Source organism: Tachypleus tridentatus, chromosome 1 (genome assembly GCF_004210375.1).
Source record: "Tachypleus tridentatus isolate NWPU-2018 chromosome 1, ASM421037v1, whole genome shotgun sequence".
Lineage (NCBI taxonomy): Eukaryota > Metazoa > Arthropoda > Merostomata > Xiphosura > Limulidae > Tachypleus > Tachypleus tridentatus.
This window is the reverse complement of record NC_134825.1, coordinates 162,932,258-162,960,065: the sequence shown is the minus strand read 5'-3', so window position 1 is coordinate 162,960,065 and position 27,808 is coordinate 162,932,258. Positions and strand designations below refer to the sequence as shown.

Sequence of the window (27,808 nt, the reverse complement as noted above, 5' to 3'; positions counted from 1 at the left end):
CTTTTGATCAGGTGGTCCGATACTTTTACATTAGAGGAAGACAAGAAGTGCAGTCAGGAAAAAAATGCATCTTTCCAGGTAAATAACATACAGAATCTGGAACGACGTTTATCACTGAATATATTTCTGTAGACTTTCTTTGTGTGTGCACATTTCTGGAGAAAACAGTAATACTTAAACACAAATCTTATTTTCTGTAGACGTTAGGTGTTCCCCCCCTCAGTGGCTCAGCGGTATGTCTGCGGACTTACAATGCTAAAACCGGGTTTCGATATCCGTGGTGGGCAGAGCACGGATATCCCATTGTGTAGCTTTGTGCTTAATTGAAAACAACAAGAGGTTAGGTATAGCTCGACAAGCGCTCGATTATTTTATTTAATAACAAGATGGATTTGTAAATATTGTATATTTCGTTAGGTAATTAAATATGTTTAATCAAACTTGGAGACTATATCGGGAGAGGGTTTAAATTTTAAATTGTAAAAAGGCCCTCTGGCCTGGCATGGCCAAGCGCGTAAGGCGTGCGACTCGTAATCCGAGGGTCGCGGGTTCGCGCCCGCTAAACATGCTCGCCCTCCCAGCCGTGGGGACGTATAATGTGACGGTCAATCCCACTATTCGTTGGTAAAAGAGTAGCCCAAGAGTTGGCGGTGGGTGGTGATGACTAGCTGCCTTCCCTCTAGTCTTACACTGCTAAATTAGAGACGGCTAGCACAGATAGCCCTCGAGTAGCTTTGTGCGAAATTCCAAAACAAACAAACAAAGGCCCTCTACTGAGATAATTCGGAAACATACCTTAGAAATATCACAGAGTCCTCATATTTCCTTTAATGTGGTTTGAAATTAATATTTAAAGAAGAAAAAACTACACAAAAACTCAAGTACAAAAAATATGAGAAAATCTTTTATTTCTGAATAATTAAACATTTTGAATGTTGTCAAATTGGGAACTCTTATCTTGCATCAATTATTTTTTTCCGAGAATGTGCAACAGATGTGTATCTTAACTTATTGAAGAAGATAAATTACACAACATACAGCATTAAGCTTATAGACTTTATGCTAGAATTGTTAAGCACACAATCGATATATTAGCTATTCTTTATACAGTTGTGTGTATTTTTTATTTAAACGAAGTCACATGGGGGTATCTGCTGTGTCCACCAGGGGATTCGTACTCTTGATTTTAGCGTTGCAAATCCAAAGATTTACCGCTGTCGCACCGAAAGAGGCGCAGTTATGAGAAAAGAAAACTGTTTTAGGCTTGTGATTGATCTGGCGATTAGGTGATCGACTCGGAATAAGCTGGGTCGAATTATTTTGCCGAACATGCTCGTCCTTTCAGCCGTAGGGTCGTTATAAAGTCACAGTCAATCCAGTTTTTTGTTTGTAAAGAGTAGTTCACGAGATGGCTGTAGTTGGCGTTGACTAACTGTCCTCCCTGTAGTCTATAATTACAAAGTTAGCGACGGCTATCAGTTGAATAGCTTTGCGCGAAATTAAGCAAAAATAGAACGTTTCGGCTGCTACATTTCAGAAGAAGGCCTTAGTATAGAAACTGAAGAATCGTCTCATTTTCGTTCAATAAACAGCTCATTAAAGTTATCGAAACCACCATACACTTTTTACCTCCAGTTATTTTATTAGTTGTACTATAAAAAGGAGTTTTAGATGTTTAATGTGTGAGTATTAGCAAAATTTTGATATCAAAGAGTGAAAAAAAAAATTAAAATTTTATCACTAATGACAAACAACTCTGTAATTAAGACGAATTTTATGCCAAAGTAAAATGTCAGTTTCTTTTTTGTAAAGTCGTATTGTCATTAGGTCTACTGATGAATATTAAAAAAAAACAACAGAGGTACAGGTTTGATTGTTAATTGTAGTTCCGTTCACATGGTTTCTGTTTCTGTGGGGACATGCAGAGGGCAAGTAATTGAAGTCAGAGTGACCTCAGCTACTTTACCAGTCTCCCATATACAACACAGTAGTGGACCCCCCGAGAGGCTATTCTGCGACAGCTAAGAATCCACTAACTTGAAGCACCTACGAAAAGACTCAATGTGGCCACCTCTCCTACCAGGAAACTCTCTGGGATCAGCACGATGCTCGAGTCTCCAATAGCGCAATTTTCACGCTGGGCCAGCGGGATAACGAATATCTTACAACCAAGAAGAAGCGAATTCGAAGGTTGGACGTATATATATATTCATGTAAGTGTCTACTGTATCAACTTATTTTTCAATATGTCAGTTGATAAAACTCCAGTCACAGACCACCAGCTCGGGAGAGAGCCACCCCGAAGTCAAAATGTCAGTGACAGACAACAAACTAAAACGTTTTATAATATTAAAAAAAAAAAATAGAGGTAAACTCAGATTTATTTTTGGAACGCTTCTAATTTGAAAGTTAAAGTACTACGTTGTGGCTCAATTAAAGTAATATTATGTTAAGTAGAATTGATTGTGGAAGACTTATGAATGGAATGATGGTTTAATCGTGTTTATTTCATAATGACTTTTACAAAATGATAATAAAGTTAACACTATAAAGCAGAAATAGTCCTACACAAGTTGTTCTGTTAATACTGTGTTTATTTCATAATAATTCTTTCAAGATATTAATGCAGTTAATACTGTAAAACACAAATAGTCATATGAAAGTTGTTCTATTAATATCGTATTTATTTCATAATAATTCTTACAAGATATTAATACTATAAAACACAAACAGTCCTACGAAAGTTGTTCTATCAATATTTTTTTTCCAAAACGCATGTTTTTCTTGTATGCTCACGCTATTGAACAAAAGAATAATTTGATAAAGAAACAGTTTAGGTTTTCCAGAACTTGATTTATATATAACAAAATACGAAATAATACGAATATTTCCATCTTTATGATATTTTGAGTCATTACTCATGTGCCATATGCGTCTTCTTTGCATAGGTTATAATGATCTAGGTGAATGGAATTAAACAAGCTCGTAACGCATAAGTTTTATTAATTCATTTTGTTTGAATTTCCAGCTTTATTGTGTCTAAATATATTATTTTCCTTCATAGTAGCTGATTGATATACTTCAAAACGTTTTATTGTTACATTGTAACTACTTGTCGTTCCAGTTGATCTCGGCATAGCCAGATGGTTCGAATCTCCGTCACACCAAACATGCTTGCCCTTTCAGCATGGGAGTGTTATAATGTAACTGTCAGTCCCACTATTCGTTGGTAAAAGAGTAGCCCAAGAGTTTGGCGGTGGATGGTGGTGACTAGCTGCCTTCCCTCTAGGCTTACACTGCTAAATTAGGGACGGTTAGCGCAGATAGCCCTCGTGCTGCTTTGCGCGAAATTCAAAACAAACCGTTTTCGTTTTTTAACACTGTAGTACATTTCATTGTTTGTTTTTTTTAGTTTAAAGAATTGCAGCGTAATGAAGTTAATCCATTATTAAAGTTGATAGAATGATACATTGAGAATTAGAAACACACAAACGGTTTATCTTGTAATGAGTCATATTAATTAAAATCCTAAAAGTTTACTGCTCTTCATTTTACATGTAGTTATGGATCCAACCTACAGATAAGTAAAATATTTCTGTTTAGAGTATTATTTTGTCTGTTCTTGTTTCCAAACACAATTATCTTCGTAATACGTTTTAACTCTGGGACAGAATTCCTCAAGACGCCATTTTAAAACAATGGCTGTCGTCAAAATTGCAATATCCTTTTATATATATATATATATCTAACAATTAGATAAATGATGGCGATTTTCGTGTGTAAACCTATATTTTCAGTGTCAAGGCTTACAAAGTAAAGGATGACAAAGCGTTCTGGACAATATGAAAAGACGACATGACTCAACGATTAAAAGTCGAACTTTAAGGAATACAATACAAAAGTTTCAGAACATTTTTGACTCTCTCAGTGAATTGTATGATATATAGGCTTAAACGATTGATTAAAAACGCGACACTATATAGCTGCTTTGACACATATATTGTGACACGTACCCCAATAAATTTAATTGGAGCTTTATTTTGACGGCAGCAATTCGTAAAGATGGCGTCGAACAAAATAATGTCCCGGATCTGAAATATCTACCCAAACTAATTCTGTAAACAATTGACTTGTAAGCACGAACAGACAATTAACATCTCAGTAAATGAATATTTTTACGGGTCCATAGGCTGGCTCCTTGAGTAATTACTATTACTGAAAAAAAAAAGCTCCTCAATCACTTGTGCAGTACTGTTCATAATAAAATTTGATGACGTAAATTATATTTAAATTGAATTAAAAATATTAGTTAAACGTTCACACACATGCACTAAAACGACAAATCACCAACGTTTTCAGATAGTTTAACTTTTATTGAACTTTATATATTTTTTGTTTAATTTCGCACAAAGCTACTTGAAGGCTATCTGCGCTAGCCGTCCCTAATTTAGTAGTGTAAGACTAGAGGGAAGGCACCTAGTCATCACCACTCACCGCCAACTCTTGGGCTACTCTTTTACCAATGAATAATGGGATTGACCGTCACATTATAACTTACACGGCTGAAAAGGCGAGCATGTTTAATGTGACAGGGATTCGAACCCGCGACCCTCATATTACGAGTCGCACGCCTTAACCCACCTAGCCATGCCGGGCCTATTGAAGTATATAACATGTACACGTTTCAGGTTTACTTTTACGCCATAGTACTCGTTGGACGATTAAGTGTGTTCTACCTGATTAACTATTAAATACAGAATTTGGGAATATTTTCTGTGTGAGTAAATTAACCAAAAAGACTGTAAGAAATATGATTTATTTCAAAGGTGCAGTTCTGATACATCATGCTTATTTTAGTTGTGAAAGAAAGTGTCTCACGAGCGAAAGTTTCGAATTTAACAATTTTAATTCAGTTGGTAGGGTATTTATTCAGCGCATGCGTGAAAGGTTTCGAGTTGGAATCCGTGTTGTAGTAGAGATAAGAACAACAACAACAAAAATACCAGAAAAACCTGGTTTGATGTTTTAATATAATTATTGCTATTTACTCATAATACACATATATAACGTAATAAAGCAAGACAACTGTGGATCTACAAAGAGATTTCGATATAACATTGGGTGTATGTTGAATATTGAAGTTTGTTATTTAAAGTATTTGATGTGGTGAAAAAAACAGTAGATTATATAAATAGAAAAATAACAAATAATGTGTTTACGATAAGTAATAATATTAATATTGGGTTTCTAAAATTTGAATATTAATTAAACATTTTCAATTAAACAATAATTTTATAATGTTTGACATCCACACTAGAGATAATAAATAACCCTTTATCTATTAACTATCCTTAAAAAGACATGTAGTAGCGAAAAATTTAGTGTCAAATGGACGTAATTAATTAGTGTGTGTATATTTTCTTATAGCAAAGCCACTTCGTGATATCTGCTGAGTCCACCGAGGAGAATCGAACCTCTAATTTTATCGTTGTAAATCCGTAGACTTACCGCTGTAGCAGCGGAAGACAATTAATTAGTGAAAGGGGATTCTTTTAACAATGATAAAAATAGTATCATTATTGTATCTATTGTACAATATTGTATCTATTGTACCATTAAAAGCAACCACCACTTGCAATCCTGTATCAAAAACCTGTACTACATACAAGTCAAGGTATCTCAGTTGAACGTAATCATGTGTTTGGGTTTTCGAAACTGTGTAATTTGTCATTTTTAATTCATCAGTATATACGAAGTTAATTATAATAAAGTTACAACTATGTAGATATACGTATAAGTGAAACCTTTGACGGAGTTCCCAGATTAACACCACCAGGCTTTTTGTGTGAGAATTTGGAATTACTATTCGTTTTGTTTTGTTTTTTTAATTTTGGCATGAAATGTTTCTTTTATATAAGATAATATAGATAACGTGGGGTGTTTACTGCCAATGAGCGAAGACATTTCATTTACCCATGTGTCATAATACCACGTGACTTAAGAGTCCGTTTTGTAGAAACCAAAGTCGATGAAATGTTGGTTTAACCTTATGCGGCGAGTCTAAAAGACATACCTTCGTTATTTGACAAGATATTAAAGATTCAACTACTGAGTCTTTTTCTTTTTTAATGTTAGTTTTTTTTAATCGGTAAGCTTTGTGAATAGTTTCTGGTTGTTAATATGGTAAATCGGTGTGTTTTGTAAACAGTTTTTCTTTGTCACTGTGTGAAAACGTTAGGCATTGGGAATAGTTTCTGGTTGCTGTTGTGTGTGATGTCACCAGCTTTTTGTGTCTGTAAATACGTTTTATTTCAGAATGTTTGCATAAAGCTACACAGAGAGATGTCTACTCGTAACTACCTGTAATTTTGATATGATAGATTAGATTATAAGAGGAAAGACAACTAAGCAACATTATACACCAATAACGGTCGGGTTATTCTTGTCTTAAAACACATCTACCATCCTAAATACTGGATTGCGTTTCTGTGGCCTGCGAGTCCACAGTCTGAGCACACTAAATAAGTGTCAACACTAGTCAGAGACAAGCTAAGGCGAACATGACCACTAGTCAGAGATAAACCATGTTGAATATGATCATTACCTAGAGATAAACTCTAGATGGGAAGGTAAGAATCTGTCAGAAAATCAACGACTTGATGAATACTAGTGACAGTTAGATCTGAACTAAACACCCAGTTCTTTGAAGAAGTTATCATTAAGAAATGAACATTAATTGAAAAATGAAAACTAGTCAAAAGAGAAAAAACAGTCATTAAACTATCCAGGAATTGATCACTAGTCTGAAGAAGAACTTTGAAAATTATCTCTAGTCAAAAAGTGAGAAACAGTTATAAGATGAACTCCGCAGAGAAAGTGAACGTTGTTCAAATAACACATATCAGTAATGATGTAAAAATTGGTATGGGAATAATCACTAGCTGGATAATTAGAATGCATCAAAAGATCCAGACATAAGGGCTTAAATACCAGTCTGGGAGTAACCAACAGCTGTACATTTAGGACCACTTTAAAACATAAGGTCTGAAATATCAATTTATGGATAACAAACAGCTGAGCAGTGAGAACCATTAAAGAGATATTAAGGTTCAAATACTAGTCTGGTAGAAATCACTATCTGTATAGTTTAAATAGTGGTTTGCGAATACTCACAATAAGAACTGTGATAGTCGATCAATCAAAAGAATTATAGTTAGAATAACTGCTGCTAGACGATATATTATAGTTCTGACAGAAATAATTGACTTCCATCGAGAAATAATAAATAATAACAGTAAGAGATATTTTGTTTTCTGACTCACGAAGAAAATACCAGATACTTTGTTCTGTTATCTAACAAATACAGTGTTATTTTTCTAGATTTTTGAGCATAACAATTCTCGTTCCAAGCTTGTTGTCCTTAAATGTATAGTTAAGAACTGAACGGCAAAACTAAACAATGACAACTGCTTTCAGTTCGAATGGGAGAACAATGGAGGTAAAATATTATATAGGAAGAGTGACACTAGGTAAATAATGTTGTTTGATTATTTAATACTAGCTTCTCGTCAAAGTAAGCTATCTATGTAGATTTTGTTTGTTTGCTAATTTCGTGCAAGGCTATACGAGGGCTATCTGCGGTAGCCGTCCCTAATTTAGCAGTGTAAGACTCCAGAGACGGTAACTAGTCATCACCACCCACCGCCAACTCTTGGGCTACTCTTTTACCAACGAGTAGTGGGATTGACCGTAACTTTATAACGCCCCCACGGCTGAAAGGGCGAGCATGTTTGGCGCGACTGGGATTCGCACCCGCGAGCCTCAGATTACGAGTCGAGTGGTTTAACCACCTGGCTATGCTGGGCCTACCTATAGAGATCTCTAACAAATGTATTAATAAATTGTGATTTAAATAATGCATTTTTTAAAAATCTTATTAGTCTAAATTCGTAAGAAAAGAAACGTAATGTAAGTTATTCGAAGCGAATAAGTCTGCGGACTTTCAACGCTAGAAACCAGGTTTTGACACGCGTGCTGAACACATCAAATAACACCCATTGTTTAGCTTTGCACTTAATGCCAAAGAAACAAACAAACGAAAGCGAATATGATTTTAAAATTCACGAAACCTAGGGCTAGGAGCACTGGTCGTGCATAATTTTGACAGATTAGAAGGAATGTAGAGGTCACTATTGTCTGATTCGTACAGAAGGTTGCAGCTTAACATGGGTAACTGAGCTTGAAAAGTACCAGAAACAACTAACACACATCTTTCGTTACCATACAATAAGAAGTATGATCCTTTAGCCCTACAATATCCATATTATTAAATCATTAAATCTTCGTCTTTCAAGTGAAAGCACGCAAAGCAGCAGATAAGGAAAAACAACATAGTTACAAGAAACGGAGTAAAAGCAACAAATATATAATGTGTCAACCACACCACAGTTGTCATATCCAGTGCCAACAAGGCCTTTCGTTTAGTTCTGTTGTTCATCTAGCCGGCTGAGGTGTAACGGCGATTTAGTGGTACAGGCACCAGTTATATGAACAACCACTGTTATGGTGTGAACTGAGTAACAGAATCGTAATTATTATTAATGTTATTAAGCTTTTTACAAATTAAATTTTTAGAATAAGAATTAATAACATTATGTTATCCGTTTATTTTATTTTCAACACCATAACCGTCTGTTGTCGTTAACAGCCTTGATTGCAATCTCGAAACACGATAGATAAAAGCACGTTCGTGGAGAAGAACGTACTCGTGGTACGTTCTTATCAGAGATATAAGTTCTTAATTTAACTATGTTCCAGTTATGAGCATGCGCATTTTGACGAGAATATTGCGAGTACCTTCTGAATAAAAGATTTTATTCTTCCCTCGTTTCTTTATGACTGATCTATTTATTACTACGTGACGATAGCTTGGAGGGACATATTAATTTGGTATCGTTATTGAGTCTTACAGAAACAGTGTGAGATTAGGCCTTAAAAGATAAATTAAGAGCCCACGTATAAAGCTGATGCTTAGAGCTCAGAAATCGATTTATGTAATGTGTATAGCACAATGATACACTGTGCAGACTGGAGCTCTACAAGAAAGAATCTATACATATGTATTTTTATATATGTTTGTATATTATTTATTGTTTCTATTTTACTGAGTAGTTGGTTAGTACTAGACGTAGAAATTCATCAAAAACTGTGTTAAAAGTAAGTGAAAATACATTAAGATTCGATTAACATCACAGTGTTCATATCCAGAACAGAAAGCGAGAATATTACAGTCCGAATAACAAAATAAGCCATTGGACGATAAACACTGTTTCACGCGTTGCGTTTCGCTACAAGTTACAATACTCCACGTAAACAGCGACGTTACAACTAGGTGAAAAAAGTATGTCTTATTTTGTAAGATTATAATCAACTTCGGAAGTTCATACCTATAAGATCCAAGTACAAGTAATGTGATAACATTAGAAATAACTGTCCATTTCTTCCCCGTTTGTCATCCATCCATTCATTTATGTCATTTATGTGCTTTGTACGATTATAAATTTACATTCTTGCACATTTTGTATTGATAAAGATTTTTTATGATAAATGACAATGTGTTACGCTGAAAATATTTATAAAAAATTACGTAAGTTATATGCATACAAAGGATCTCACACATTCCGATTAAAGTGGCGCTGAAGCGTAGTCTAATAGTGTGTTATAACAGTGATAGTTAACCGCGTTATTCGGTCAATAGTGGCCGCGTCAAGTGTGCGGCGGGTACTGCCGAATGAAGTGTTTGTAATTAGCCCCTCCCCATCCGTACCCCCCATCTTCAGTAACTAAACGATAAGTCTGAAGGCTTGTAACATTAAACACCGGGTTTCGAATTCATTGACACGCACAGCACAGATAGCCCATTGCTCAGTTTTGTGCTTAAAAGCTATCATATCACAATTAGAAACGACAAGGCCTAAATTATAGAAGAATTTGAGTTGACCGTTTAATGCTCTTTGTGCATCAGATGAGGAAACAAATAAATTGATTAACGTTTGTCAGACAGTGCGACAAGGTTCCATCCTCAAAAATCTTCAAAGTAATGGGTAAAGCTAAAAACAAGGCTATGTTTTTGACGAAGGAAGCGTTTATCAGTATTAAAAGAAGCCAAAATTAGCACACTACTGAACTTTTACTCACAATTTAAGTATTTGAATTTTATTTAAACTTTCGAACTGTGTTGTATAAAAGTATTATAGTAGCTACTACACAGGCCTATGTTGTATAAAAGTATTATAGTATCTACCACAGAGGACTGTGTTGTATAAAAGTTGTATAATATCTACCACAGAGGACTGTGTTGTATAAAAGTAGTATAATATCTACCACATTGGACTGTGTTGTATAAAAGTAGTATAATATCTACCACAGAGGACTGTGTTGTATAAAAGTAGTATAATATCTACCACAGAGGACTGTGTTGTATAAAAGTAGTATAATATCTACCACAGAGGACTGTGTTGTATACAAGTATTATAGTATCTACCCCAGAGGACTGTGTTGTATAAAAGTATTATAGTATCTACCACAGAGGACTGTGTTGTATAAAAGTAGTATAATATCTACCACATTGGACTGTGTTGTATAAAAGTAGTATAATATCTACCACAGAGGACTGTGTTGTATAAAAGTAGTATAATATCTACCACAGAGGACTGTGTTGTATACAAGTATTATAGTATCTACCACAGAGGACTGTGTTGTATAAAAGTTGTATAATATCTACCACAGAGGACTGTATTGTATAAAAGTAATATAATATCTACCACAGAGGACTGTGTTGTATAAAAGTAGTATAATATATACCACAGAGGACTTTGTTGTATAAAAGTAGTATAATATCTACCACAGAGGACTGTGTTGTATAAAAGTAGTATAATATCTACCACAGAGGACTGTGTTGTATAAAAGTAGTATAATATCTACCACAGAGGACTGTGTTGTATACAAGTATTATAGTATCTACCACAGAGGACTGTGTTGTATAAAAGTTGTATAATATCTACCACAGAGGACTGTATTGTATAAAAGTAATATAATATCTACCACAGAGGACTGTGTTGTATACAAGTATTATAGTATCTACCACAGAGGACTGTGTTGTATAAAAGTTGTATAATATCTACCACAGAGGACTGTATTGTATAAAAGTAATATAATATCTACCACAGAGGACTGTGTTGTATAAAAGTAGTATAATATCTACCACAGAGGACTTTGTTGTATAAAAGTAGTATAATATCTACCACAGAGGACTGTGTTGTATAAAAGTTGTATAATATCTACCACAGAGGACTGTGTTGTATAAAAGTAGTATAATATCTACCACAGAGGATTGTGTTGTATAAAAGTAATATAATATCTACCACAGAGAACTGTGTTGTATAAAAGTAGTATAATATCTACCACAGAGGACTGTGTTGTATAAAAGTAGTGTAATATCTACCACAGAGGACTGTGTTGTATAAAAGTAGTATAATATCTACCACAGAGGACTGTGTTGTATAAAAGTAATATAATATCTACCACAGAGGACTGTGTTGTATAAAAGTTGTATAATATCTACCACAGAGGACTGTGTTGTATAAAAGTTGTATAATATCTACCACAGAGGACTGTGTTGTATAAAAGTTGTATAATATCTACCTCAGAGGACTGTATTGTATAAAAGTAATATAATATCTACCACAGAGGACTGTGTTGTATAAAAATACCTAAATACTTCAGCCTTCTAAAAGTAAACTTCATCCTACACACTAAAACAGTACAAGCACTTTTTAATCATGAAAACTAGTGTTTTCACAAGTTGACAGTTGTTTAAAGTGAAATAACACATCAGTCAGTTGCAAATTCTCTCTTTGTTGATTTGAAGATGACCAAAGAAGGTCGAAACGTTGTTCTCTGCTTTATTTTGGTGAAAGTGTTAATGCTTATATCAGCCGTCCTGAAATACATAATCACTTACTTTAATGAGGTTAGAAATGTTAGTGCTAGTGAAGTCATTGTGGTTCAATTTACTGTTTGAAATCGTTGACATTAGCCGTAGAAAAACAGCTAACTCCAACCATGTTAGGGAGCTCGGCTCATAATCTGAGAGTCGTAGGTTCGAATCCTCATCACACCAAACATGCTCACCCTTTCAGCCGTGGGGGCATTATATTGTAACGGTCAATCTCTCTATTTGTTGTTAAAAGAGTAGCCCAGGAGTTGGTGGTGGGTGGTGATGACTAGCTGTTTTCCTTTAGTCTCACAGTACTAAATTTGGGACAGCGAAATTTCAAGAAATTCAAACAAACAAATCACAACGAGGACAATCAGGACATTATAACTTTATAAATTATAATTCACCGTTGTGTTTATTCAAGATATAATGTTTACATAGAAAATGCTCGAGGTATGGAACTTATAATGAACATAATAAGCTTACGGTATAGGGCTGATTAATTTACATTTTTAAAGCTATCTGGGTTTGTTTTTGGTTTTGGAATTTCGCGCAAAGCTACTCGAGTGCTATCTGCGCTGGCCGTCCCTAATTTAGCAGTGTAAGGCTAGAGGGAAGGCAGCTACTCATCACCACCCACCGCCAACTCTTGGAAGCTATCTGGTACTGATATCTTTAAGAGTTTCCTTATATTAAAGCCGTACATTTGTACAACCTATGGGATCGTATTGCACATTGTGATTTTGTCAATACAACGTCAGCATAATAAAGTTTAACAGTCAATATTATAGAGCCACAAAGTTTGGATTATTAAGTATACCACCACCCACGTGGTCTAAAATCATTGTATGTTTCTTCCCTCTCTGTATAGGCTAGTCGAACACAGCATGGAATTAATTTAAATCATACACTCCTTCTTCACCTTTCTCACTTCTTGTAATTCAGAAATATTCGTGCAACGAAGTCGTGAGAAGCAAGAATAATGAAACCGGACGAAAACAAAAGGCTTACAAGGTCTGGGGAAATGATAAAAAAGACGAAAATAATTAAGTCTGAGAAATACATTGGGAAGAGTTAACTGAACCAGTTGGAAAAATAATTATGAGTTCTCACCCCCAAACTAAAGCTGAGACCTTTGTTCCGTAAGGTTAAGAAATATATCAAAACCTTACTAAGAAATTAAGTAGCACTTGTAATGTTAAGTAATAATATATAACCCTCAAGGAAAACATAATAACGTCTAATATATTAATATGACTCACCGTAATGAATTTGTATTCATATGGGTTGTATTCTGCGATTATTGGAGTTCAGATTTAATTGTAGAACTGAACTCAGTATCGCTTATGTTACAAACATAAAGTACGATAAACAATATATATATAAACTGATGGTGGTTTTCTACAACGATAACAAAATTTCAACATTTTTTACAGAGGCTGTTTGAACACATTTACAAATACAGCCGTTAATACGTGAATTACCCGATTCGCAAGCGTTTCACGACACGCAAATAAAACAAGGAAAAGCTGTCAACTATGAAGAGGCACTCAGTAGAATGCGTAGGTCAAATCGGGCTCTTAAGAAATACAAAGATGTGACCGTATGTTCGTCGTTATCAACAATCAAGGACCGTTATTTTCAGATACGATTAGGAATAATGTTCCACATATGTCTACCTACTTTCATTAAAATTAAAATTATTATTGACTGTGTTATGTAGCAAAATAGGGTGAAAAATCGGTCCCCATGTTAACAGATAGGGTTGTTGTTTTTCGAGTTTCTTGATCTTGCTGTAGCACTGACCTTACCAAAACTAATTTCTTCTAAGGTGGATCGTAGTCCAAATGTATGCCAGCTTTCGTTCGAATCAATTGAGCCGTTTTTGAGAAACTTTGCTGACAAACACTGGTGAAAACATGAACTTCGGTAGAAGAGATAATTGGACGTACAGTATTGAAAAACGGACACTTTGTTAAATTGTACACGAGGCTAAGATTTTGTTTGTTTGTTGCTAAACAAATAGGCTATGAAATGGGCTATAAAATAGACTATGAAATGGGCTATTCCCGCTATAGCCGCTAGTGTTATCGAAACCAGATTTTTTAGTTTTATGAGCCTCCGGACATATTGCTGAGCCACTGGTGTGCGTTTTGGGCTAAAAAGTAGAACGTTCTTTGAAATTCGATTATTTTAAACGGTATTTATTGTATTTTGTACCTAAATAATCTAACGTTGAACCAGAAAACATTTACACGAAAATAGAACCGAAAACAATTTGCAAACTTGTCAAAGAGTCTTCGAAAAGAAAATTTAAAAACAAACAATTTCTTCTCATTACCCAGATAACCATTAATTAATACACGTGTATTTAATAATAGACTAGAACTGATCCGCCGAGCATTTGATATTGGTTTTTACTGTTCAAACTAAAAATAAAGCACATACAGCTATATAGAAAGAAACCTGTATCTATAGATAATGCGTTTCTTTACATGTACAGTTGTCCTAATATTTCAGGTATCAAATGACGGAAATATATTAATACCTTTAAAACAGTTTCGTCAGCTGACAACTGATAATTTTTCACTTTCCGTCTGCCTGTCTGTCTTCTTATGTTGCTCGTTCCCGTTACTTTAATGTGGGGCAGAAAAATAAAACGCCTTTATTTACGATATGGTAGAGTTCCGAACGTTGCCATAAGCTGCTCAACTGGTGGCTCGTTGTATATACTGCCCGGGCGGAGCAGGACGCCTTCTAAACGGAAAAATAAAATTTATGAAAACAATACTTACGTAATGTATACTACAGGGAGGAAAATGTTTAGATGGTCAAATAAAGATAACAGTGATTTCTGACCTGCTTCTTTCTTCTTGCCATCTCCTGTCTGCCCACAGTGCTCCTGCATCGCCCTGAAGGTTTGGAGGGGCCCGTATTATCATAGAGCTCCAACAACGAAAATATAAAAGAGGAGGGGTGGAACAGCTCTCGTGCCAGTTGATATATATATTCTCCAAGCACAACACCCCTAAGTTATCGAGACAAAATGGGGCAGAATCTAAGGGTTTGAAGTTGACTGAATGATTTTCTTTTAGAATTTACACAAATGACTCAATCGTAGGGGTTTAAATTGATAGCGAGATGAACAGTTCAATGAATAGCTCCATGTAATTATTAGACTTCTTTAATCGATGGCTGTTCGCAGGCTAAAAGAAAACAAAACTTCCTTTGAGCTATTGCTAAGTGGAAAAAGACGAGGGTGGCCGCCACTAAGGGGTGGATCTTAGGGTTGGAAGTTTGCTCCGAGTCGGTGAGTCAACAGAAAGATCCCTAAAATCGTGAAGAGAACTGCCCACTTTGCTGGCTAGACATTCCTTATAAGGTTGTACAGTAAAAACGAGACAAGCTGCTCGTGAATCGGTAACAATGAGTTCGTCCAATTGTTTGTGGATCTTTTGTTCGAAATAGCCATTTCTTTTTACTCCTGGATACAACTGAGAAAAACTGATGAGAAAAAAAATTATTCATTAATTTAAAAACGCTAAATTTACTCCGTCGATAGTAGAAATGTTCTAATACTGTTAATGTTTGCAACAAGTTACTATGAGTTCATGTAAACGTACAACGGTAGTTGTATTTCTAACAATTTATCTCCTAAAACTAATTGGATCATCCGTGAAAATCCTATCAGAAACAAAACTTCAGTAACTAGCAGTTGCTAAATTTTTAACTCTGAATAGTGACTAATAAATATCACGTTCCTAAGTCTCAACAGTGAGTGGCGAATGTCACGTTTTCAACTCTGAACAGCAACTAGTAAATATCACGTTTCTAACTCTGAACAAGGATTAGTAAATGACATGTTTTAACTTCTAAAAAGTGATTTGTAAATATTACGTTTTTACGTCTGAACAGTGACTGGTGAATGTCACGTTTCTAACTCTAAACAATAACTAGTAAATGTAATATTTTTAACTGTGAACAATAACTAGTAAATGTATTGTTTCTAACTCCAAACAATAACTAGTAAATGTAACGTTTTTAACACTAACCAATAACCAGTAAATGTAACGTTTTTAACTCTGAACAATGACTACTAAATGTAACGTTCTTAACTCTGAACAATAACCAGTAAATATAATGTTACTAACTCTAAACAATGACTACTAAATGTAACGTTCTTGACTCTGAAAAATAACATCGATATTAAACTCTGACTGGAAAACTTTATTTTCAGATTTCTGTCCTTGATCTCCGGAACTCAAACAAATGAACTTGATTTTGTTATAATCTCTCATAGATGGTTAAAAAACACTAGGTAATTTACATTTTTCTGATATTTCAATTTGTTTATTATTATACTTGTTATCATCAGTGTATTGAAATAAATAAAGTTGTAACTATATTTTTAAATTTTGTCAATGAATTATTTATCTATTCTTCTGGCTATTCTCACTGTTATTTGTCATTCATTAGAAAACTGAAATAAAACTGGGGAGTGTTAGCTCAATGTGTTTGAATAGGTATAAATGTATTAAATGTAATATCCGTTTTTATTATTGCTATCACTATACCTGCTAGTGTTATCTATTTGCACAGTGTTCTGAACACATCTGGGTTTAAATGTGTCGGCAGTACGGGGCGTACTGGTTGGCACATTTTTCTTTGCCTATACTTATCTGTATCTAAGAAATACTACCGTCTTAAAATACTTTTATGGTCATTGCGTTTAATGGGAAAATTTTCGTGCAAACCTACAGGAAAAGTTACCCGTGCGTAGTTACCCCTAATTTTCAACTGAACTCTTGGGTTATTCTTTCTGACCAAATAGTGAGATCTGAATGTTATTCTTATGGCGCACCCAAAAACCGCAAGGTGCAGGGAGGTTTTGCTGTAACGTGATGCTAGCCACCAAACATTCACAGTTCAGGCACATTGTCCATCAGGCCACGCCCACTCAAAACTTAGTTGCAATTAATTAACCAACTTTAATTAGTTTTCGAATTAGCAAATTCACTGTTAACTTTATGACGTCACTCTGGTGAGATTGACCAAACAGAAAAAAAAAAAACTTTTTTGTAAGACGATTAACTTTTCATTTTGAAAACTGAGATACCTTTTAGTTTCAACGAATGCCAAACATGCTCGCCCTTTCAGCCGTGGGGGCGTTATAATGTGACAGTCAATCCCACTATTCGTTGGTAAAAGAGTAGCTCAAGAGTTGGCAGTGGGTGGTGATGACTAGCTGCCTTCCCTCTAGTCTTACACTGCTAAATTAGGGACGGCTAGCATATATAGTCCTCGAGTAGCTTTGTGCGAAATTCAAAAACAAACAAATTCAACGAATGCTGACTGCTGGGAAGATATATCCCAATAGAGCGAGGTATATCTGAACTATTTCTGTAATTTGTCGCAGTAATTTTGATGGTGCAATTTCTAGGGCCTTTACATTACCTACAACTTAAACCTGAACATGTGATATGAAAGACAAAAGTTGCTTCACAGATATTTTTTTTATTATTTTTCAAATGGTTTTATTCATTCTTCGTTTTTTATACTTTGCCGAAATTATAGTCATAATCAGTTATTTATAAAAACCACGTGCTGTCAGAGTTATATTTGACTAGAATTAAATGTTGACAAGAGAATTTATTAACGTAATAAGTTTTTAGTTGACAGATTTCAGCATAATCCAGTATTAGTGAAATTAGATACTAACGCAAAAAAACGTTATCAGTAGAATCCAATTTCAATTAAATTAGACAACAATATTCTGCAATTCTACTAATAATATTAGAACTTAAAAATGGCGGTATTAACTGTTTGTACAATCTAATGTTAGTCGAATCGTATATTGGCATAATTACGTATTTGTAGAATGAAACTGATGGTATCAAAAATACAATAAAACGGTGTTTCATTGGCAGTCACACTGGATGAACCAGATGATTCTGAAGTCTGTTCTTTGGAACAAAGGCTTAGCAAAGCTTCGTGTCAGTAAACGTATTGCTAATGCTGAAATGGTCCGGCATGGCCAGGTGGTTAAGGCGCTCCCAGTGGCAGCGCTCAAGGGGAGGCTTGGGGGCTTGAGCCCCAAAAATGAGCCAAGCCCCCCTCAGCCCCCAAATATTGTTACCTACATATTCATAGAATATGGAAAACACAATCGTCGTTATTGCTTAACAATTAACATCAAAGAGACATAGATCTGTAGAACTCAACGTCTTCATTAAGACGGAAGTATGTGTCATGCGTTCCATAGCAACGTACTGAATGTACTGAAACTCATGCGCTGTATTGCCGCTCCCTGTGTAATGCCATTCTATCTTGAGCTTTGACGAAGGTTAGACAACCACGTTGATTTCAAGTTACAACAGATCAGCAGGGATTTTACTTGATAAACCAAAGGTTTCACAGGTATTTACCCATTAATTTCGTTTATTTTTTATTGAAAAGTAAAACAGCATTTATGTATAATTGTATTGTGCATAGGTCAAAACTATGAAGCATTTAGCCAGTGTTGTGTCCTCTGTGAGATCATTTTGCATTGTGTATCAGCCATCCAAAATTGTACTGATGATTGTGGCACACACTTAAAATTGTGACTTACAATCCAATTAATATTATACTTATGATTAGATAATAACCTTACATGTTAACTGACCAAATAATATTTCTAAACAATTCTAGAATGAATTTTGAAATTGTCATTGGGCTATTTAGAAGTGCCTAATTTAATGTAATATAGTAGTTACATTATTGTAACAGGTGCTTGTCACACTTATGATAATAAGAACAATATCACGATCACAGTTTGACCTGTATGAATAATGTGAACTTATGATGAAACCAGCCTTTCTGTGAAGGTCAACTGAAATTTAGCAAACTATGGTGTGGCAGAGGATGACCTTGCAGTGGATGTCCACCAGTTGAACCGGCTAATTGCCAGGAAGATAGACACGGGGAGGAAGTATCCACATCATTGAAGCTTGCAACCATGCTGGAGCCATACAAGGATATCTTCATGGATCTCCACAAACTTGTATGTATCGCTGTGACCCTGCATGTCACTTCAGCTGTCTGTGAGAGAAGATTCTCATGTCTGAAGCTTCTCAAGACATACTTGCACAATAGCAGTGGTAACAACCACACCAGCAACCTTGCTGTCATATCAGTAAACTCCAGGAGGGCAAAACAACTCAATATTGATACTGTTATAGACATATTTGCTGCCAATCACCAGAACAGGTGTATTGTTTTGAAGTAATATTGACTATAAACACAACATGATGAAAGATAGTTAGCCTGATAGTGACCTTACTTTTCCTCAGAGTGTATTAACTTCACATGGGATAATTCGTTTCTGCTATGTAAACTGTGTGTTTATGTAATATTGCTTTTGATTTGTAGCTTTACTCTTAATAGTATATTAAATGTTCAATCTAAGCTAATCTTGATTTTCTTTATTATTATATATTACCTTGGGTGGAATTTAGGTGAGCTTCCTCTTTTACATATACACATATTTTCATAAACAGATTATTTCTAATTTGTAATAATGAATTATTAATCAGAGTATGAGTTTCCAATGAAAACTGCATTCAAAATGCAGTTCAGAATAGCACAGCTTTCTGAAATGTACCTTGGTATTTACATGATGACATTTTGGGAAGCTCCTTCACAGTTTACCTCAGTTCCCCCAACGAAAATATCCTAGCCTCGCCACTGGGCGCTCCATTCCTAATCTGAGGATCACGGATTCGAGCCTCCGTCATACCAAACGTACTCGCCCTCTTAGCCGTGAGGACGTTATAATATTACAGTAAATCCCACTATTCGTTGGTAAAAGTGTAGCCCAGGAAGCGGTAGGTGGTGATGCCTAGTAGTAGGGGTATTTTCTGTTCAATAGGAGTTTGAAAATAAACATCAAACAACGACCAGAATGTTCTGTAATATGCCTAGACTGAAAATGATAGTGGACACCTGGGGATAGACTTTAAATGATGGTAACATAAGTTTATTTTAAAGTTTGTTTGTCGAATTCTTTTACCATTATAAGGTAAAATCTTATATTCTTAAGGGAATAAGTAATTTGGAATTTCTCCAAATGTTATTTTGCATGTTATTTTTTATTTTTTTATTTTACTCCCTATATGCGTCTTTCTCGCTAAACACGGAAGGTTGTTATTATTCCGTGAGAATAGACTTGTACTGAGAATCAGCTGAAAAAACAAACTAATGAAATAATAATTACTTTCCTACAGTCGACTTGTTAACGTAACCTTTATAAATCTTACAACAATACAAAGAAATACCCTGCATATATTGTTCTTCACCCCTTGCCCCTCCCCTCCAATTGTCCAGAGCTGTAGCAATGCATAACATGCACGTCGCGTGATCATATCATGCATGTGGTGAATCGGTCACATATATAGACAAGCAAATAGCCATAGTCCTAAGTTGCCCTTGGTGCACGCTCACGGCACGCGCCTTTTATTAAAACCACCCAATGCTCAACAGTTGACAACATGAAACGTAGAAACAGTTCTAACCAACGTACACAGTACACGACCAGGGTTTGAGGTTTATTTGAAACGCTAATTACTGTTGTAAAAATAGTCTGCCACTAACATGTCCGGGTCTGTTTCAAGATTATTGTAAAATTAATGGCTATATTTAAAAACCTTGTGACACGGTTACAATTACACAAGATTGAATGGCCTTATGAAACATGCTATATATATATTTACACACAACTTGTCATTTCGTGTGCTGTAATCATACCTATTCAGTGAAACACGCACGCACATAGCGATATAGATGTTTCTGTGTGTGTGTGTGTGTGTGAGAGAGAACGTACTAGTGAAAGTATATCTGGTTTCAGATCTAGATTTGGCTGTATGTGAAAACGAAATACCAGTTGACAGGTTAATGTTGATTAAAAGAAAATATGATTAAACGCTTTCAGTTGATTCGAATGATTTCACTTGGATCTCAACTGTCTTAAAACTTTAGTGTAAATTAAGGTACGTTATAAAGTAATGTGTAAATAATCAATATTTTCAATTGGGACGGTCAAACAATGGTGCAGTGGCCTTAAGTTTTCAATATCATGTGGTGTAAGAAGGATATCAGCGAATCTACTTTTATGTTATACCTTATATACAAATCTAGCATGCAGTCAAATACCTTATATACATATCTAGTATGCAGTAAAATACCTTATATACATATCTAGCATGCAGTCAAATACCTTATATACATATCTAGCATGCAGTAAAATACCTTATATACAAATCTAGCATGCAGTAAAATACCTTATATACAAATCTAGCATGCAGTCAAATACCTTATATACAAATCTAGCATGCAATAAAATACCTTATATACATATCTAGCATGCAGTCAAATACCTTATATACATATCTAGCATGCAGTAAAATACCTTATATACATATCTAGCATGCAGTAAAATACCTTATATACATATCTAGCATGCAGTAAAATACCTTATATACATATCTAGCATGCAGTCATAAGCCTAATTAACTCTTTATATTCAAATGGAACTTTAAGTTTATACAAAGTTGTGAACGAGGTTCTGCAACAACTCATAATGTTGTTTTAAAAATCCTATTGGTAATTTGTGGTAGTAACATTTATATAAACAGTATCTGTTGAACTTAAGAGATAATTGTTTAACTTCATTCAGCAATCTCAATACTTTGAAATTTCATTGAGTCACAATAAATCAACTGTAGCCATGGATACAGGGAAATCAAACGAATAAAACCAGGCTTCAAACGGTGTATAGTGTATACTGGATGTACGCTGTTTTCAAATGTCTTTTACTATCACAGTAATTTTATATCTATATAAGAATTTGAAGAGCATACAGAATTGATAGTACTTATCTACAGATACGTTGTTTAAATTGAACGTAGAGTCCAGTCGCTCATGCTGTTTTCCATTTGTCACTAAGTTCTACCGGTTTCTACCGAATTCCACACCTCATCAGTAACCCTCGATAAGGGCAAATTGAAACAATAAGATAGGCTTCGTATAGTGGTGGAGTGTACATTATGTACATACGACGTTTTGAAATGTAACGCGATACAAAGAATCAACCGTTTTCAATGCTAATGGTTGGTTTGGTTTGTTTTGAATTTCGCGCAAAGCTACACGAGGGCTGTCAGCGCTAGTCGTCCCTAATTTTGCTGTGTAAGATTAGAAGGAAGGCAGCTAGTCATCACCATCTACCGCCAACTCTTGGGCTACTCTTTTACCAACGAATAGTGGGACTGACCGAAAACATATAACGCTCCCACAGCTGAAACGGCGAGCACGTTTGGTGCGATGGGGATTCGAATCCACGATTTTCATATTACGAGTCGAGTGCCTTCACCACCTGGCTATGTCAGGCCTCAATGCTAATGTCTTCCAAAGCTGAGTCAACGTGTGGGCCAGTAGAGAGGGATTTACTTGAAATTAACATCGGGAAAACCTAGAGTTGAACATCATCAAATCTAATTATCTGTAGGTAATAACACGCTTTTGGAAATAATGTTCTAACCCACCATCAATAAACAGGAAATAATAAATATTGTTAGAGTTACAAATATGTTCGTGTGCATATACGGCTAAGGCTATTATAATACAAATATAAGAAAGTGCCTTATGGTGTTTTAATAATGTTATAACAGGAAGTAATAAATATTGCTCACCAGGTCCTTTTCTGTTATTGTTTGTAATGCGTATAATATACAAGTGGTTTTAAATTATTGTATTATGGTCTCATAATGCTTTTTATTTTAAGTAGAATGGTTGAGGATAACTAAATGTTGACCTCTGTTTTGTGCATTACCATGTTTTAATAGGGTTTATTATAAGCATTTAGATATTACAGATTTTTACTGGCAAATCTCTTTACTTCAAGGTGCCTTTATTAATAAACCGTGATGAGCAGCTGTCTTTAAATAACCAGTCACATAAACGGTATTAAATATTAAATAGCAACACCTTTGTCAGACGGACACCAGCTATCCAAACCTCTTAAAGGCTGCAGAGTTTTGCTTATTACTCAACGTTTTCCTGACCGAGATGAAAAGAGTTACAAACATCTTCGTGTGTATATATGGGTGGGGTTATTCTAATACAAACATCATTTAGCGTACATGAGGGAATGTTGCTCGGTTTAATCCGTCCGTATTTAAACATAACCGCTCGACTGTTACCGTCAGAAATCTCACGTTTTATTGTTTTCTCACAAATAAATTTATCACAAATGACACATTTTATTTTAAATTGTGATGAATTCATCCTAATTAAAACAAACAGTTTTATCTCTTCAGAACTGTGGTAAAAACTCGCTACTTGATTATTTTTTCTCGTTAACATTGAATCAGTAGAAAGACAGACTGTTAATAAATATAGCTGTGAAACGACCGGTGCTTAAACGGAATGCACTTATCTAACGTTTAATTGTTTATTATTCATGGTGTAGCTTTTATTAATCGTAAATAGACAAACATTTTTCTCTTCTTCCGAAAGAAAAAGAAAATATATATGTATAACCTTTGAGCTAAATTGAACATACACGATTTCTCTACCTAGTAACCATATGCACTGTAATATGAAACATGTCAGCACGCAGAGTCCATTGTGCAGCTTTGTGCTTAACTTCAAAACAACAGAACAACAACATGAAACATATCTGCTCGAAATGGCTGATATGTTCAACAAAATGATCGAAGGAAACCTGTAATCTCGAGCCGTTCTCTGCGAAGTTATACTGCTAAAATCCGGGTTTTGATACCCGTGGTGGGCAGAGCACAATAGCCCATTGTGTAGCTTTGTGCTTAATTCAAAACAAACAATTCCAAGAATCATGAAAAAAATGTAAATTCCAAGTATAATGAAAACACTATTAATTCCCTGTATCATAAACACACTATTAACCCATATATTATTAAAACACTATTAACCCATATATCATAAAAACACTATTAGCTCCAAGTATCATGAAAAAAATATTAATTCCATGTATCCTAAAAACACTATTAATTTCAAGTATCATGAAAAAAATATTAATTACAAGTATCCTGAAAAAACATTCCAAGTATCATGAAAGCACTATTAATCCCATGGTTTCCGTCTTTAAAATGTCTTTGAAAGTCCTCAAGTGCAGTCACGTTCTGAAAGTACTTCTTCTTGCAACAAACACTTTTTTCCTTGAAGTCGTTTGCAAAAAAAATTAAAAAAATTCTTGCTGTAGCATTACGAACCTTCCCAAAGTTTTACTGAATAGAATCAATTTATAAGCAGATGAGATCATTTTCAACGTATATTACAGAGAGACTGCTGTGCTTGGTAAAAATACCCTTTTGATACAGTGCTATTTCGCTCTCTAATGGAAACTACACAGGCTAACAACAGCGTTATATAACAAGGACACACTACACGAACAATGTGATAAGAACAAAAACTGCGAAGTTTCTTTAAGTCGTCATCAACAGACAGACACAAGAATATATAAATGCCCGTATGTTTTCTAGTTTCACAGGTTTAAGAGCTTAAATAAATATCACACGTGTCCAGATTGTCAAAACCTTGTTACCGACCCAAACGTTAACTAAATAGTTTGATCATAAGACCTCACGGTACATATAGAAGTTACTACAAGAAAACAAAAAACTTTCAGCCTTTCTTAAAACAAACATATATTTGTTTGTTTGTTTGGAAATTTGGAAGATACTTAATACATAGAACTGTATTAAGATGATACGTTATAAGTACAGACGTGTTAAGTGATACGTAACATTTCCGTTCATTCCAAAACCGTTTAAATGACGTAACTAACGTCAAATAGCCATTTTGTTACCATATTGAAACAATGTATTTGATTTTAACCCCTCAGACACTCATTACATTCTCTGTATTTGCAGAGTAAACTAAATCACCTTGGATCCACCTTAAGGTGGTGGTGTATCTGGCATATTTACATTCGCTACTTTGCTTAGGATCACAGTTGAGATAAGCCTCACGCATACCGTTATCTGCTCCATCTGCATCATCACACGTACGTGGCCACGTTTCTAATAACGTACTATCAGGACTCCAGTAACAAAAGCGACACGTGGATGACGCGGTTTCATACATCAGAAGCACAGTGCATTATATGGTTGTTAGGCTTAATGATTAACTGTGTAAGTGTCTGCTCTAGAAGCCATGCAATTGCAAAATAACATATCCGTAGAAACTTCGACGTATCAAGGTTCCGTGGAATATAATGCAAGTGGAAAGACTGCGTCGCGTGTAAAACAATATTTAATTATACTAACTGATACGACTTCTCCATTTTGTAATGTTGCAACGTAAATCTCTCTCCGCAAATCCGCATACATTATATATTTAAGCTTATTGTAATTACCAATAAACAAAACTGTTTTGAATATTTCCTGATTTTTCTGTGCTATATTTCTAGAAAAGGGCGTATTTGTTAATTCAAAAAGTTGAAGTTTTGAATTAATTAAAGTCAATATTTTTCACAGCATCATGAGAACTTTTCTACAAATATCAAATAAAATAAGCTAATCTTTCTAAGTGCAACCTGGAACATCAATAGATGTAAACAAATGTGTTTAATACGTTTTGGAAAACAAGTACTGTCCAAATACACTGTCGAAATTATGTATCAGAAATTAGCTCCAACCACAAACCATACAGAAAAACTTCAACCCACACGCCTTTAATCTATAAAACACTACCATCTAGGCTACAAAGAACATCAGTCTTGTATCCATATTATAGAAACATCTCAGAAACTTTTGATATGGAAAGAAACATAACTTCATATCTATATTATATAGAACATCTTCAACGTCGTAAATGGGGTAACTTCAATCTTATATCTGTGTAACAAGGAACAAAAGTAATACCAATTACATACGTTTATTATATTTTGTCATTTCTTTAACATAACATCACTATCTATTAAAAGTCAAGGGGCATAAAATTGAGGTCGAGCGTTTTTTTTTCTTGAATTCGTGTTTGGTAGATAAACATATAGATCAGTGGTTCATAACCTTGTTGGAGGTACTGAACCAGACCAGTGGTTCTTAACCTTATTGGAGGTACTGAACCCCGGAAGATTCATACTTGCATTCACTGAACCCTTCGTAATTGGAAAAATAAAATATGATTTTTTCAAATTCAAAACATAAGTAGATATTTTATTAGTGTACAAAATGAACCATGCATCAGTTGCACACAATATAACTGTGTTCAAAGAACAAAACCAACAAAACATGAATTTCACACAAAAACAAAAACATAACTCAATGAATATTTACTGCAAATCAATATAACTTTTGCTGTTGCCTTTCAGAGACATGTTCAGAAATGCGCGATTTCACCTTGGCAAGTGCCACTCATATCATTTTCGCAACAAAGTCTGTTCCTTTTCTTCGTTTTTATGTCTACCATCCTCGAAAAGGGTTGCTCGCAGAGATACGTTGTAACAAACGGTATGAATATCTCAAGGGCTTTCTTAGTAATAAGAGGATACGCTACGATTTGGGGACACCAAAACGTTGAGAGCGTTGTTGTTCTGAAAAGTTGCTGTTGAACCTGGATCTGCTGAAGTTCAATGATTTCATCAAGGTATTTATCATTGACATCTGCTGTCGCAACACTAAACGTGAACGGCTGTCTCACCCATGCTGGATATGACTCTGGTTGGGGGGGTATCCGTCGAGAGACTTTGCGAGCTCATCTAAGTACATGGCAATTGCTTGCTTCAGTTCCCTGGATACAGAAATGTCTCCAATTTCAGACATATCTTCAATCTTACTTACACAGTCGTCCAGCAGGGGAAGTTTGCGAAGTTATCATTCTCTGTTCGTCGTTTCCATAACGGTAGCTTTTTTTAAAAGCCTTCAGGTTTTCTTCCACTTCGATGATGTTGACTCCACCGCCCTGCGTCTGTTGATTGAGAGCATTGAAGATATGGCCATGTACGTCAGAATGAGAATGAACTCAGATTTTTCGATGCAATCTGCATGACAATGTTGGTTCTCTCGCAAAAACAGGGATAATTCCACACGCAGGGCAAAAACACGATTCAGCACCTTTCCCAGGGATAACCATCGAACGTTAGAATGGTACAGAAGTACCTCAAATTCGGAGCCCATTTCATTACATGGCTCGTTGAAGATGCGGTGCTTCAGGGAACTATTTCGCACAAAGTTCACACATTCCACTACAATTTTTAATACTTCTGCCAGTTTTGAAGGCAAGGTTTTTATTGCCAATGCATGCCTGTGCAGAACACAATGCGTTGCAATGATGTGTGGTGCATCGGCTTTCACCAGCATGACTGAAGCTCCGTCTGAACAAACTGCAGAAATCATATCCCACGAAAGAGCGTTGTCTCTGAAGAAGTCATCCACAAATTTCTTCGCGTTGGTTGCCTCTTTATAAGAGGCTTACAAATAAAAAAATCTTCTTTTATCTCATCGTTCTTCACATAGCGCACGAATACAACAAGCTGGCTTAGATTGGAAACGTCTCGTCGAGTTGAAGGCTGAATTTTGCTGGGCTTGAAATCAGATTTGCGACTACTTAAGCCAAGATGTCATCGCTCATCTCATCTATTCTGCTGCTGATGGTGTCATTTGAAACAGGGATTTGAGATAACTTATTTTCAGCAGCTTTTCACAGCATAATATTCGCCATCTTCAACGCAGCTGGTGTGTGGTTTGCCCTGCTTTGCGATCAAGTACGCAACTTCGTACGATGCTGTGAGGATCG

At 35.2% G+C, this 27,808-nt stretch overlaps 1 protein-coding gene across 1 annotated transcript in view; it reads left to right on the top strand.

The window, feature by feature from the left end:
• Positions 1-27,808, top strand: part of LOC143229407 (uncharacterized) — a 173,694-nt gene that overhangs the window by 110,220 nt on the left and 35,666 nt on the right. The window contains exon 2 of the mRNA XM_076461721.1: positions 1,926-2,213. Within this exon, the coding sequence (XP_076317836.1) occupies positions 2,106-2,213 (108 nt within the window). The 5' untranslated portion in view covers positions 1,926-2,105. The remainder of the gene's footprint in view (positions 1-1,925; positions 2,214-27,808) is intronic.